Source organism: Armigeres subalbatus, chromosome 1 (assembly GCF_024139115.2).
Source record: "Armigeres subalbatus isolate Guangzhou_Male chromosome 1, GZ_Asu_2, whole genome shotgun sequence".
Taxonomy (NCBI): domain Eukaryota; kingdom Metazoa; phylum Arthropoda; class Insecta; order Diptera; family Culicidae; genus Armigeres; species Armigeres subalbatus.
The window spans coordinates 219,054,086-219,069,454 of record NC_085139.1 but is presented as its reverse complement, the minus strand read 5'-3'; the positions used below and the strand labels follow the sequence as shown (position 1 = coordinate 219,069,454).

Here is a 15,369-nt window from a genome sequence, read left to right as displayed (position 1 = left end):
CAGTGAGATTCTGAAGTAATTTAGACAATTTTCTGAAGGGAATATTGTACGTTGAATTGCAAACTGGACCCGACGAATTAAAATCGCCGGTCCTGGAAATCAACGTTGAAATAGCCGGTCGACGATTTGACAATACTTTCTGTCATCACGTTGTCATTTTAACGTTACATTTCATACAAGCAATTATTGTTGATTATTAACAAGTGTTCATTCTTGGTATTTCGATTTATATTTATTTAGTTTCTGTGGGAATAAGCCTAAACAGGACAGGATATGGAGAATATAATTCTAAACAATGTACGGAACAAGCAAGCTAGTGTCAATACCAAGTATTACTGCTTGTATGATTATTATTTCTTGGGACTATCTCGTTCCCAACTAGGCATACTTTATCATAAATCGAAAACCACTATATCGTCATGGATTGCTGCCTACGAACGGGATGGATCTCTAACGAAATCTCAGAGGACATCTGTGTTCTCCAAGTTTGATAAAACCAAACGACAATGGATTTTGGACTTGTACACCAGGCGCCCTGTGCTGTATTTGAGTGAAGCACGTCAACTTTTCTTTGAGCATTTTGGTGTTTCAATTAGTGCAGCTTCCGTGTGCCTTATTCTTCATGCTCATAAGATGTCCTGGAAAGCATTAGAGAGAAGAGCTCTTCAAATTCGACAGGAAGACATAATGCGCTTCTCCAACGAACTAAACAGCTTCCCGTGGAGTGTGGAACAACTTGTGTTTTTGGATGAGGTTGCATTTGCCAGCCGAGAAATGCTCGAAATCGAGGTTATGGGCGTGTTGGGCAGAGCCTCATTTACCGAGGGGAATTTCAACGCAAGCCACGAGTTTCATGCCTCTGCTTCATGGGTCAAACGGGAATACTTTAATCTTACGAAACAGAAGGCACTTTTAACAGGAAGAAATTTTTCGACTGCTGTGTTAAAATGGCTCTTCACAGTGGTATGGTTAATAAGTACCCCGGAAAACATTCAGTTTGGATTATGGATGGTGCTCGTATACATTGCGATAAAAATATTGTGATGTATTTAAGATCAATTGGCATTATCCCAATATTTCTGCCAGCATATTGCCCGTTCTATAATCCGATCGAGATTATTTTCGGATTGGTGAAACGGTTCTTGAGACGTCACTATAAGGAAAATGACAAAACTCCCCTGTCCCTAACTGTTGCTGCCGCCCTCACTAAATTCATGATTCACCCATGTACGGGTCTTTTTCGGAAGTGCGGGTATGCAGGAGGAATTTTTGATCCTTCGGTTGGACAAGCTTAAATAACCGAATTGTGATTATTTGGTTACATAAATATTCGAATAATCGCTTCAAATAAAAACCACAAAAAAACTACAATCAAATTGTTTTATTTCAAAAGTTCACATAAGTAATCAAAACCAATCATGGCGCACATTGAAAACTAATCATTATGATCGATATCAGGCATGTCTGTGACAAGTGATGCCAGCTTCACACTGAACTGTGTTTCTTCCGGTGGCAAAGATTCTTGCATAGCATCCAACATTGAACGAGAAGTGTCCACCCGCGTTTTAAGACAATGCATCTCCTTTTGAATCTGGTTCACGCTGTCCACAATTGAGTCTACTTTGATGCACAAATTATTCACTGCTGTTGAAATACTGTCAGTAATATTGTTCGCTACATGTAGTCCATAGCGAGTGTTGCTTAACAGATTAGCTTCAGAAACTGGTGCAGCACGGAACAAGTGGAGATACTCGTCGGGAGGGGCCTCTTTCATTAGCCTTTGACGTCGGTCAGCAGGTTGCGAGAGAATGAAATTCGCCCATCGTTCCCACGACGAAAACAGTGCAGTATAGTGAGAATGAATCTCTTTTAGCTGCTGAACATACCCAAACACTTCCTCCGTTGCTGGAGCACCAGTTTTATCTTTACGTTCCGGATGCAGCAGTTCTTTGTTGACCTTCTCCCACATGGATAGAGTAGCAATAGAGTGAGAGTACTTAAACACATGCACTTGAATCCGCTTTCCTCGCCAATGAGTCAAAAGTTTGGCGTTATCCCGAATGTCTTCCATGGAATAGAACTTCTTGTTTTTTCGTGCTTCAGTAACACGAATTTATCCAAATCTGTCTCATCTGGGCATTCTTTAGTAGACCATCTTAAAAGTTGTTCATTGTCATTGTACACCACCTTTATCTCTCGCGCAATGGAGTTTTTGGATGCTTCCCAGATGCACGTCATCACACTCCTGATACAATTTCCGTACACATCCTTGTGAAGTATCGGATCTGTCAAATGCTGCGATCGGAATAAACGAATATAAAACACACCAACGAAATGGAACTGCTTGTTCTTGAAGTGACCGATGGGTACACTGACGGTCATATTAAGAAGAGATCCACTGTTTTCCTTTTGCTGAGTTGGTGGAAAACTGTTTTCATTCGCCGAAATGGCTAGGAGATCGCTCTCGGAAACGTCTTCAAAACCGGTCCCGGATAAATTACTCAAGTCAAGGAATTCAACCTCAGTGAATGGATCCAGATCGGCTTTCTTTTTCTTCGAAATCCTTGGTTCGCCACTTTCGATTTCACTGTCAGAAGTTTCCATTCTATAGGTAAAACATAAAGCTATATAATTTATTAATAAGGATATAATTTTACTTACATGGAAACAGAGAGTTCGTTGCGGATACGAAATAAAATTGTATTTATTTGCACTACGATATTGTTTATGTTTTGATTTGAGATTTTGTTTTGGACAATTTTCATTTGGTTGATTTGTTATGATTTTGATTTTTAAGGCTCGTATCCACCAGAGAAAAAAAGTTGAAATAATTATGGAAGATAAATATTTAATTAATTACAAATATAAATAATTTTGACAGAAGTTGTAGTTGATCAATCTTTTTCAAATTAAAATCTTTAAATCAACGCGTTGCTAATTCAGGCATTGAACAGATACTTTTTGTCACTTATAGCTTGCCAGAATTATCAGAATTCAAAGATAAATCAAAATGTTGCCATTTAGGTAAATATCAACCTTAATTTATAGAATTGCCGGTGTATTCAGGGATGGAATCCAACCTTCGATTAAATCCACAATAATTATTTTCACAAGATATCCTAAAGCATTTTCACTGGAGTAATTTCTGAACAAAATTCTCAAAGATCTACCAGACTATTTCCTGATGAAATTGTTTTTATAAACATCAGAAGGAGCGAATGTAAAACTGAAACATTCTTGCGTCCGACTATAGTTAGTGAGTATCGAGAAAACGTTTTATTGAGACCATCGCCACCTACGTACATGAGGTAGTTTATATGATGCTTTAATCCACTGTCATTCTCTCTACATGACTAGTACCTAAGGACGTGAGGATCGACCAATGACCTTAAAAGCCCATCATCAAATGAAAGTTCACAAAATGTTTTTAAAACATTCCCTACAGAATCTTGTTTGGGGATGATGCCGATGCTGTGGAGTGTTGTCAAAGGTACACAAAGATGATATTCGGCGTTTATTTCAACAAGCCTTTGAATATCTAGTTTTTTATTGTAGGTAAACATTATTGATGATTATTTGTGGATCGGTTCTGAACTATGGCAAATTTCAGCCATTTGATTCAGTTTAGATTGCTTAGACTAGATAATTTTCAAAAAATTTGGCGCTGAATTTTCATCAAAGGGAAATATGATATATTGTTAGTTACTAATCAGCAATTTAAATTTATCAAGATAGATCGCATTTCTTCCAATATCATAAGCACATTAATATAATTTTATTAAGACTCTCGCGATGGATGATTAAATATTTGAACGTTAGATGAGGAAACTGCAAAAGAAAACCAAAAACGACTCTGACACAAAACCACGCAATCTATTTGTATCAGGCCTCAACAGTGATCATTTGAACAACATGGATTTGGAACCTGTGTTATTGCTTAGAGATTAATAGAAACAAACTCGATTACCAAGGGTACATGGAATGGGCCCGGAGTAAACTTTTAATCTAGAGACTGTCAACGGTCACACAAAAAAAGAGTTAAAGCTTGATAGTGAAAGTGGTTGTCGACTGTAACTGCCTCGGAGTATTGTTTTGTTTATCGGCTATGCAGTCTGATTACCAGCTAAAACGCTATATTAATTCTGATCCGAAGTTTCGGTACTTTTATTGATCCTATTTCAATGAATTAAAATGGTTCAGCGTTTCATTGTCATAAGTGTGTAGTATACTGCCCGAAATAAAAAAAATCACTATAAATTTTCAACATTGGGTTTTGTGATTTTTTCCCTGACCTCAATCGAAATTCCCTGACTTTCCCTGACATTCCAGGTCCAAATTGGAATTCACTGACCTTCCCTGACTCTCCAGGTTTTTCCAGGTACTCGACACCCTGAATTACGAAAAGGCCCAGAGTGTAAATCTGGTCGAACCGGGATTTGCAGCTTCGAAGCCGAGTCGCAAGTTGGCTGAATATCGGAGCCAGCTGCTTCGGGGTGTAGAGCGGAGCGGAATCCTCCGGGGGTAGAGGGTGCTCATCTTGCTGCTCGCGGAATCTTGGGGGAGGGAGCGGCGACCATTCGCTAGTGGATGGGCTGGATGTTGCTTTGCTTGGCTTGACTTCCGGTGGGACCGAGGCACCAGCAGCTGTGAGTCTTTTTTGCGGTGGCGGAAGGAGCGGGATCGGCAATCGCGTAAGCGGGATTGTCGGGAAGTTTCGTTCGTCGAGCAATGGGGGCGAGCTTCGGGTTGGACGATTTTTTTGTGGAAGCTTTCTTGCGGATTTCGCAGAACTCCGCACGATTCAGGCAGACCTTTGTGGTGGCCCGATGCTTTTCCCCACAATTTGCACACTTTGGGTCAGCCACTTCCATTCCAGTACCGTGCTCCAGGTGCACCAGGTAGAGCTGATCACGGTATTCCCGGGAAGTGTCATGCCGGCAGATGTAAACCGTTTTCAAATTGACATTTCAATTTTTATGGCTCAAATTTTCCTGGGGAATTAATAAATTTTAATCATCGCCAGTGGCGGCGCAGGATCGCAACAGTGCTATTTTTCTAGTCAACCCTTTCTTCATATAAAAACACACACCGAGGACCACCATTTCCGTTGAAAATGTTACCAGCGCCTCCGAGATGCTGTGTCCGCTCCGCTGCGATCGCTTTGATATGTCTGCTCTGCGTGAAATCAATTGTTCAAACTGAGGATTAGATCCAAACCCGCAAGTGATTGACTTTTGATGTTTGTGCTAGTAATGCATGTACGTGATTGGTGACCTATTTCTAAACTTTTTATCAATTAACAATCAGTATTTTCATATGAATACAAAGAAGCGTTGACTCATCCTTGATAGAATGGTCCAAAAAAATTGAAAATCCACCGAGAAACGGCTGAGATATTAACGATCAAAGTCTATCATAATTTCGTGATGGTCTCCGATTTTCGCAATCGTAAAGTGTACCCCAATAAAGAAAAGACAGACGTAGTCCTACGTCAAAAAATAGCATCATATTTTTGGAAACATTATAGATAGTAGAATCTATAGATGAGCGAAAGCATGGCTGAGTCGATTTTTTTGACCGTGCACGCGCGCATATGACGTCACAGCCCTTAACATTTTCTTTGAAATCGTGACGTCATGCTCGTTTGGAGACACGTATGACAGTTCGTTTGGAGACAGAGGATTTATCTTCGCTCATCTATATATTCCACTATCTATAGGAAACATCAGTACATGCAAGGCAAATGATTCTTGTCTTGTTTTATTCTGGTTCTGATAAAGGCTTGTTGCGAGGTGCTTTTTTTCAGTAACAAACTCTGTTGATGACAAAGGGTATATTGTTAGGCGTTGCTCGAATATTGATTCCCTGGTCATGTACAAGACTCTGATAAGACCGGTAGTCCTCTTCGGACATGAAACATGGACAATGCTCGAGGAGGACTTGCAAGCACTCGGAGTATTCGAGAGACGGGTGCTTAGTACCATCTTTGGCGGTGTGCAAGACGATGTGTGGCGGCGAAGAATGAACCACAAGTTCGCCCAGCTCTACGGCGAACCCAGTATCCAGAAGGTAGCTAAAGCCGGAAGGGTATGATGGGCAGGGCATGTTGCAAGAATGCCGAACAGCAACCCTGCAAAGATAGTGTTAGCTTCCGATCCGGCAGGTACGAGACGGTGTGGAGCGCAGCGAGCAAGGGGGGCTGACCAGGTGCAAAACGACTTGGCGAGCGTGGGGAGCATTCGAGGAAGGAGAGATGCGGCCTCGAACCGTGTATTGTGGCGTCACATTGTTGATTCAGTGTTATCTGTTAAGATGTAAACTAAATAAATGAATGAATGAACCGTGTGATATAGCCTCCCGAATCAGTTTTTTATCTTAACAGCTTCCGAAAAACGTATTTCACGGTGTGCTACCTATAGAAAGTGTATACAGACATGATAAGTGAAAGATTTTTTAATTCTCCTTTGGATTCCAACCCTGGCAACGGCGAGTTTTGCGAACGCTGGCAGAAAGAATTTAAAATTGTAAATGAATGGTTATAAAAAAGTGAACACCTTGAAAGTGCAAAAACGTCTTTCGGTAAAGTGAATCTGAACCGAGGAATCGATCTGACTGGTACCGGATGGACTGGAATCGAGCCCAGGCAGACTTATCACTCAACCACCGGTGCTGTCTTGCTATCGATATTTCGAAATATCGGTATTCCCCACTAAGGGTTTGTCATCGCTTTTCGAAATAAATTCCAATGCCGTCGGGCAATCTACATCTTAAATAATAAAGGATTTCCGTTTATTTCCTTACGCGCATCATCACCAAGGTGTTCACATCCCGGCTTTTCATCACTCCCCACCACGTTCAGACGCACCCATCACCCCTGCAGGGCATACCTTCTTACGTCGAGTTGGCGTTCGGTCCGCGGCGGCGTCCGAAGGCCTGCACCACGTTGGCGAAGTTGCGGTTGTACTGGATGCGACGCTTGGCACGGCCGGTCTTCTTCTTTTTCTTCTCCTTTTTCTCGACCTTGGGCGTTTGGCCCTTGACCTTACCGGCACGGGCGAGGGAACCGTGCACCTTACCTCCCAGCAGCGGGATGGTGAGATCCAGCTCGGCCGAGGACAGATCGGTTACCAGGGCATCGGTAGCCAGGATGGCACCCTCGCAGGACAGCACCAGATGGGCGGCGTCTTCGACATTCTCGAGCGCGGCCAGGCGGGCCTATATTGTATGGTTATAAGAAAAAGTTCTATTAGATGATTGGATTTATGTGGGAGAAAATTTTTAAATGACTGTCGGGAACCAAGCACCTCGAATTGTTACTGAATTCCAAGATCAATTCAAGTCTCATTGTTCCGGTTGGGAGCGTTTTTCTGGCAGAATTTGATTTAGGAGGAAATAAACATCTGGAGATGGATGTTAGTTCCGCTGGAATCTGCTGTTTACGGGAATGCTCACGGTTCTCGAGTTTCGGGAAGTGGATGTCCGAACAAACATAACCTCGTACAGTCCATGTGACCTATTTTAAGGACATTGAAGCTGTACGATTCTCACGGTTCGGGCAAGTTTGTTCTAGCAGATGCAACTTGTTTAGGAGGATAGCCATCCAGGGTAGAACAGATGACATCCGCTGGAATCTGCAGTAGCCAGGGGAAATTGTTTATAAATCGTTGTCCGGAACTTACGCTCCCTGTCGTTTCCAATAATTGGTAAACGAAGGTCTCAAGTTCCGATTGTTTTACGTTTACTCTGGCACAGCATCAGTAAGTAGGTTTGCCATATGGGATTAAACTACTTTCCCTGAGCTGTGCGGATTTCGAGTAATAAATATTGTTTTGAGTTCGTTAATTAGGTAATTCTGGTGAAACTGGAAAAATTAATCTAACTTTCATAGACATAAAGCATTTTATTACAACAGTAATGGACCTCAAACGTCCAAACCAAACCTATTTTCTATCAATTCATTTGTCCTAAACCGACGAATCCCGGTCGTTCCAAGCATTTGGATTTCGACCGGGTCATAGTGGCTAGATTTTACTCTTGCAATCACTTTAGAGACGCCGTACCATTGGAAATAGCTTTTCCAGTACGCGTCGGGCCAAATGTGATTGCTTCCGGATCGCTCTCGCGCAAATGTTCCTTGACGATTATCTATTGGCGTTTGTACTAACCGACGAATCTCGTCCGTTCCAAGGTTTTGGAGTTCAGACGAGTCATAGTGATTAGTTGCGAGTTGATCTGGCAATTACTTTAGAGACGGCTGTACCATTGAGGCGGGTACCCATCGGGCCAAATGTAATTGCTACCTTTGTGAGAATTGTTTTTTTCTTTTATTCAAAGTCAAAAGGAAAGTCATTTGCGTGAGTGGAATCCGCTGTGGATGTGTTTCAAATCGTTCTTTTCACGGAGAGCGTCAAAGAACGCGATTGAGAACCGTCATCCAGGGAACATTATTCTGGCAAACAGTCTTAGACCAAACGATCTACGCAGTGGAGAATTACTTCGTTGGCTTGGTAAATTATTTGCGTATTTTTTTGTTATTTTTATTTCTAATAGTAGATCAATTTGTTTGTACTGATTTTAAAACCCCGCTGCTCGTATCGGATAGAACAAAGCAGCGGGTCAAACAATCAGTGTTTTTATATAGCAACGGTTCTAGGGAACTCAGCCCAGAAGGACGGCTGGATTCTGCTTTACGTTGCATAGGACATTAAAAAAATATTTTCAATTTTTATCCTAAGGTAATCAATGATTCAGCAACAATAATAATTGTTGAACACCGACACCGGCTCTATGGAATCAAACGAATTGAGATTTTATTTTGCTTTCCACTGCGAATCGAGAACCGTGAACAATTCGTATTTATGCGGTAAATGCTCGGATGATAGTACTCACCTTGATCTGGCTGATGGATTCCTGGGGCAGGACGTCCAAGACGTGAGTGTTAAGTCCACGAATATGCAACTGCATTCTGGCGTCTACAAAGGAAAACAACATGCATCAGAGGTCAACATTCATTTTGGTTCCAAATGTAAACTAGTTAGTATTTTCCGCTGTGGCCACCGGTTCCGCGCTTCCACCATTCTGTTGATGTGGCTTCATCAAAACATAACTCCCGGGACACTTAAAAAAAAACACGCACCACTACGGGAAGATCATTCCGTTCCGACGCGAAAGGGCATCTTCATTTTTTTCCGTCGTCAACCTTCAATATTAAATGCAATCCATATTGAGGCACTTTTCCGACACGAGTTTCTGCATCTCCCAGGTGGAAACGGGGCGTTCCGGCCGCAAAACAGCGAAATTAAGACAGAATTCACGAACCACGGCACTTACTTCTAGCACAGCACGAATCAGAAAAGAAAGATGGTCGCTTGACAGTACCGAACGGAAGTTGATTGGCTGTCAAAAATTGACGCGACGCGTTGAATCGCAGTTGAGCGTCGCTGTTGCCTCGGCGCGTAAGGAACATCAGGAAGTGGAACATATAAAGACTGGGAGCCCCGAGTAAAAAATCAGCAAGAACTTTGGAAAGATATTTTAGTCACAAGATAAATAAAGATTGTCGCTTCGGTCCCCTTTGTTCTGCTGTCCGAAACTTGTTGGGTACCGAACTATCAAATCGTATGAAAATCCTTCATTGACGTTTAAACTTACAGTCGCCTCTACACATCTCGATAATTGAAAGGGACCATTGAGATACACACTTAGAATAAATTACCGACTTCGGTAAATTATTCACCGAATTCTCAACAGCTGAACGATCGGTAAACGTTTCGGTAAACTAAGATGTTACCGAAAAGTTTGTAATCTGTATCAGAGGCATCGTTTGTCAAATTTACCGAAAATTCGGTAACATTTACCGAAAAATAATCAAGATCTGTAATTTACTGGAATCGTCGAAAACATGGCATATCACCGAAAATTTTGTAAATTTTACCGAAAATATTGTAATTCTGGGATTTATTGTTTTTAATAAAACGAGACAGTTCGTTTGATTTATGCATAACATGATTTTTATTGATGCCATACATGCCAAATATGTGTTTTAATTGATCCAAAATCCAATTCGGACATGCCACTAATACCTAAAAGACATAACACAAAACCATTTTCAAGACAAAAGTTCAGGTACCAGATGTAAATGCAGATTAAAATTCTTCTCTGTCATGCACGCTCATACACGCCAATGTGCTTGAACAGTTTAGCGAAGCAGATTTCGGGTACCGGATGAATTTGAAGTCCGATGGTCGTTATTTTTTATGGTTGGATGAAGAATGTTCAGCAGGCTTATCCCTTGGAAAAACGAATCATCACAGGCGCTGTAGTACAGAAAAACCAATACTCAGTGTCAGAAACTCGTTTCGATAACGACAAAAAAATATTAACTATATTTACCTTGGCTCTTGAAATTATTTTTCGCAGACGAAGCGGATCCTCACTGGAACGACAGGAACTATGAGTTGAAGAAAAAACTTGGCGCGATGACGTTTTGCGTTGGGATTATTGAATTCACCGAAGTTTCAGCTGATAATTTACCGAAATCGGTAAATCAAACAATTTACATTCTTTGTCGGTAAAAAAGATTACCGATCTCGGTAAAATTGAATAAAATTCACGAAACTCGGTAATGTTTTCAGTGATCACCCGAGAAATCACCGAAATGTTTGTAATTTTTTGGATTACCGACGAATTCAGTAATTTGTCTTACCGAACTCATAGAATCTATTTAAGTGTGCAGTGATCGTTCGCTAATTGGGGCACGACCTCGCCCCAACTAGCGAATGCCGTTCGCTAATTGGGGCGCTTTGACAAGCGTCAATGTTGTTTACTTTTTGCATTGAACAAAGGAAAATTTTACGCGCCAGAAAATATCGATCCCGCCAAACACGGAAACAAAACGTCAACACGTTTTTGACATCACATTCTGACGTTTAGCTGCTTTTTAATTGGGTTTCGCCCCAATTAGCGAACCCCCAACTAAAAAGCGCCCCAACTAGAAAAACCCCAATTAGCGAACGTTCACACACTTAAAATAAATCGCCGAATTCGGTAAAATTTTACCGAAATCTCAACAGCAGAACCTGGGTGGTGCGGATAGAATCGATTTGGTTGTCAAACTGAAGCCAAAATTGTCTATTGTGCCGGAGCCAAACATTGAAGATTGTGGTTATGTTCGCTTCTGATCTAATATTGAGAAGTATTGTTATTATTTGGGGAAAAAATAAAAATAAACTTTGTTTGAGTTTTGTATTCTTTGTAACAAATATTCTCACATTATATTTCGAGTGGAAAATTAGTAGGAATGCATCTAAAAAGCACTCGTTACAAAATGTCTTGAGATTCAGCAGCTGATTGGAGCATGAATGTATGTAAACAATCGTTAAGTCATGTAGAGTATAGCGCATTTGTGCGCCTTCATGCAACGTGGAAAGGGAAATTCGAAGAGCGGGAAATGTTTGACAGCCGAGTAACTGCAAAATAATTTTGTTTATGGGAGTGATTTCAAAATATCCCTAGTCTCGCTTAAGCGCAAAAAAGCGGCTCTATCCGCAGCACCCAGAGCAGAACTGTTCGGTGAATATTTTCACAGATTTTCGGTGGTTTTGACAGTTGAACAAAGAAAAAATCGCCGAAAATTTTGTGAAATAATTACCGAACAAATCTGCTGTTGGGGCCTATTCAAATATTACGTAACGCCAAAAACGTTGTTTTCAAGAACCCCCCACTCCCTCGTAACAATTTTCAGAACCACCCCCACCCCTATGCGTAACCTCCTTGTCGCCGAGTCTGGCGCTGAGTGCTTGGCGCGGAAACCCAAAGGTGGGAATAAAATTTTGGGGCTTATGCGCAATATCATAAAATTAAAATACATTTTTATTGATGAACATTCAATTCTATTGTTCTTCTATTGTATAGTGATTTCTGCGTACTGCGAAAGTTGATAAGATCTAAAGGCTCGAAATGATCAATAATGCATTGCCACTAACTAATTCAGAAATATAATTAGTAATCAGTTAATAAGAAGTGCTCTAATCTCGGTGGAGCTCGCTCTCTGACTATTTGTCGAAAATGATCGATTCTAATGGGGAATACTCTGAGAAGCTGATAACGATCACCATCCGGGATGATCCTTTTGAGAGTATTTGCAATTATAAGTGTTGAACTGGTATGAATTCACCACATGGGTACATTTTCAGGATCGTTTCTGTGAGTTAAGGAATAAAAAGATGTGTACGTAGAATTGCTATGCTTATTGGAATTCATTAGGTATCGTAGTACGGTTGCCCCGCAAATAGTAATCAGTAATTTGTCTAGATATCCGGTTTTCATGTTTTTTTCTCCGGTGCTTTCTCCATCTGTGGTATCTGATCTTCCGCTGCGCTTGCGTATTCAAGTTAGCGTTAGCGTTAGCGTTAGCGTTGTTACGGTATACTTCGTAGATTGGACACTAGTGATACTCATGTTTCTTATGGAATCCTTATCCAGATTGCTATCAGAAATCAAGGTGGGGAGTTACCCTTGATTCCAATCTAAGATAAAAATGGCATAAGCATGAGGATTACTACCCCGGCCACGCTCATTTTCACCATAACTAGGGATAGGAAAGGAAATGCTGATGTAGAACTTACTTAACGAGAGGCCCTGACTTGGCGACGCCCTCATAAGTTCTACGGAGTTGGTGGTTTGGTAGGGTTAGGTAGGTCATGGAGGTTTGCCTCAAGCTGGCAATTCGACCCACAGACTATGTTGTTTACCTGTTTTTATTTAAACTCTTGCCAGCCGGCTGTCGAAAGAGTATGCTAATATCAATTTTATTTACAGTTTATTCTTTAAATAATTTACAGACGATTTCTTAACCTCAATCTATCAACAAATATCCGTTGAACAAATCTAAATTTACCAAATTTGTACTTTCTGCTCAGTGAGCAAAACGATTCTTCTAGGTTCATCGAATACAAAAAACCATGCCTTTTAAAGATAATTATACTAAACATTTTACAAAGTTTTATTTCAAGTATTTTCGCGATTTCTGATATAAAATTCAAGAGCAAACAATCAAACAAAATTAAAATATTCTAGCTAAATTTTACTATTTTTGTCGAGCATGGGTCAGCCGCCTGACACCCGCGTTGAAAAATATGTTCCATGCTTGCCCCCCACATAAAATAATAACGTGTGCTAATCACTAATGATACTAAAAGATTTAAATGACATTAGGCATTGTTCCCGCTTATCATTTTAGCACCGCCAGGGGGAACTTGGCCAGTACCCACTGCACTTTTCTTTCCCTTTCCACAAACAATTACCATCATTTGTGATATTTCAACGGAATTTTATTGGGAATTCTGAAAAGGCAGACAATCAATGCAGTTAGATTGCCAGGTAATACGTGCACATCGTAGCACTGGTGATGCATCACAATCGTATATATACAGGAGTATATGCACTATATGATGACATTGACCGGAAGATTAGATAAGCATTTCCCCCCCGCTGCGCTTGCGTATTCAAGTGGGCGAAATCTCGAAGAGGAAGAAGGAAAAAGGAAGAGAAATAAGGAAGAGAAAGGAGGAAGAAATAAGAAGAAAGAATGGAGGAAGAAAAAGGAATATAGAAAAAGGAGCAAGGAATAAGGCAGAAGAGAGAAGAAAAACCCAGATTGATCCACCTAGCAGTGATTGTGCCTTTCTCGTGCATTATTAAACAACCCAATCAAACAATCAAATGCATTATCGGGAAATTTGTTGAAATGCTGAATAATTTTGTTTTATTGATTTTATTTGATTTATTTAAGTAAAGTATTATTAGCGTGCGTGTTTTATGCGACTTTTTTTATTATACCAGAAAGCTGCAGAAACGTTATATGGCGTTATGCGTCGTAACTTGCATGCAATCAAAATGATATGGAAATGCTAATATCATCTTCCAAACTTGGACGTACATGTTCATTAGACTGGCCCAGATTACTATGGGGAGAAAAAAATGTTGTCAAATTCCACGGGGCACCCCCCAGAATTGTGTCTTTGGGTGAGAAAATCAAACTCTGAAAATTTCAGCTCAATCACTTGTTGCATAAGCTGGCGCATTTGATTTGAAGTTTGTATGGGGATTTCAGCCAAAATGTATAGGAAAATACACCTCCGTCACTCATTCGATCTGGAAATTGGTTCTGATTGCTCGATTGACCTCAGAATTGCAAAAACGGCAGTTGGTATGCTACAGAACAATTTCACAGAATATTGCATGATGATTAAATGAACTTTTATATAATTTTCGGCTGAATTATTAGGAGCTGATTTGGGTATTTTTGGGTTTTTTGATCGCATCGCATCAGCCGAAACCCATATAAAAGTTTATTTGATCATCATACAATGTTCTGTGAAATTGTTCTGTAGCATACCAACTGCCGTTTTTGCAATTCTGAGGTCAATATCAGTGTGGAAGCTGATATATCTCCACTGGCTATATATCAGCTTCCACACTGATATTCTTCCCTCCCCCTTCATACGGGAGCTTGGCAGAAGGAAGGTCGTGTGATATGTGCCATCACAAATATTGCCCTCCGCTCGCTTTCAAATCGACTTCTATAAAAACATTCTCCATGCCTGCCGTATCCTAACGGAACTATCAATTCTATACTTTCGCCTCTAATTCTATCATGAACATGTACGTCCAATAAGTTTGGAAGATGATATTAGCATTTCCATATCATTGTAAATCGTTTAACTTCACGTAGAAAGTAACACACACGAAATCATTAATTTAATGCAATCAAAGCTTGCGTTGCAATTTTTGTACTAAAGTTGTGTACAAAATCGAATAGAAGAGCTTGCTTGGTTGATACTTCAATTCATTTTATGGCATGCTATAACTTACCCGCACGGAAGGATGTCTAAAAGCGAACAGGAATCTACCTGAATAGGACGCAAACCACCTTAGCCAAGTTTCAATTTCATCTTGCGCTTGAACCAAGCATGATCGTGCATGTGTGTGCTACCGGTACACTAATACTGCCAAACAATCAAGCGGTTCGACTCGCAAAACCTCGCGCTTTTTTCGTCGCCATATTTTTTCACCAAGTCGAGTCAGTCAAGTCAGTCGAGACAGTTCTGCAGTTTGAAGGCGTGAATTAGTATCTGCAGGTTCCGGTGATTTGGTCAAATAAAATTTAACCCGTTTTTACATTTCATCCGGCAAATTTGCGAATGCATTTCTTACACGCAGAAAAAACTACGTTAGGAACAACAATATTTTAGGTAAATCCAAACATAAATTCAGTTTGTTCTGGCATCAAAAATAAATATGTTTGGTTCAAACATATTGTTGCATTTGAATTGAACGAAAACTTTTTTTGAATCAAATGTGCGTTTC

The 15,369-nt window shown here is 40.5% G+C and overlaps 3 protein-coding genes across 3 annotated transcripts; all 3 read right to left on the bottom strand.

Moving 5' to 3' along the window:
- Nucleotides 1-2,037: 2,037 nt before the first annotated feature.
- LOC134207002 (uncharacterized) lies at nt 2,038-2,972 on the bottom strand. Its single transcript, XM_062682743.1, has 2 exons — nt 2,662-2,972; nt 2,038-2,605 (listed from the first exon to the last, which is right to left on the bottom strand). The coding sequence occupies exons 1-2, from the start codon at nt 2,763-2,765 to the stop codon at nt 2,038-2,040; spliced, it is 672 nt and encodes a 223-aa protein (XP_062538727.1). The 5' UTR covers nt 2,766-2,972.
- A 1,028-nt stretch (nt 2,973-4,000) lies between these two features.
- On the bottom strand, nt 4,001-4,933 carry LOC134207001 (uncharacterized). Its single transcript, XM_062682741.1, has 3 exons — nt 4,812-4,933; nt 4,352-4,739; nt 4,001-4,012 (listed from the first exon to the last, which is right to left on the bottom strand). Exons 1-3 carry the CDS (start codon nt 4,931-4,933, stop codon nt 4,001-4,003), a joined length of 522 nt encoding a protein of 173 aa, XP_062538725.1.
- A 1,828-nt stretch (nt 4,934-6,761) lies between these two features.
- On the bottom strand, nt 6,762-9,480 carry LOC134205778 (ubiquitin-like FUBI-ribosomal protein eS30 fusion protein). Its single transcript, XM_062681362.1, has 3 exons — nt 9,319-9,480; nt 8,890-8,972; nt 6,762-7,215 (listed from the first exon to the last, which is right to left on the bottom strand). Exons 1-3 carry the CDS (start codon nt 9,464-9,466, stop codon nt 6,892-6,894), a joined length of 555 nt encoding a protein of 184 aa, XP_062537346.1. The 5' UTR covers nt 9,467-9,480; the 3' UTR covers nt 6,762-6,891.
- Between the last annotated feature and the right edge of the window lie 5,889 nt (nt 9,481-15,369).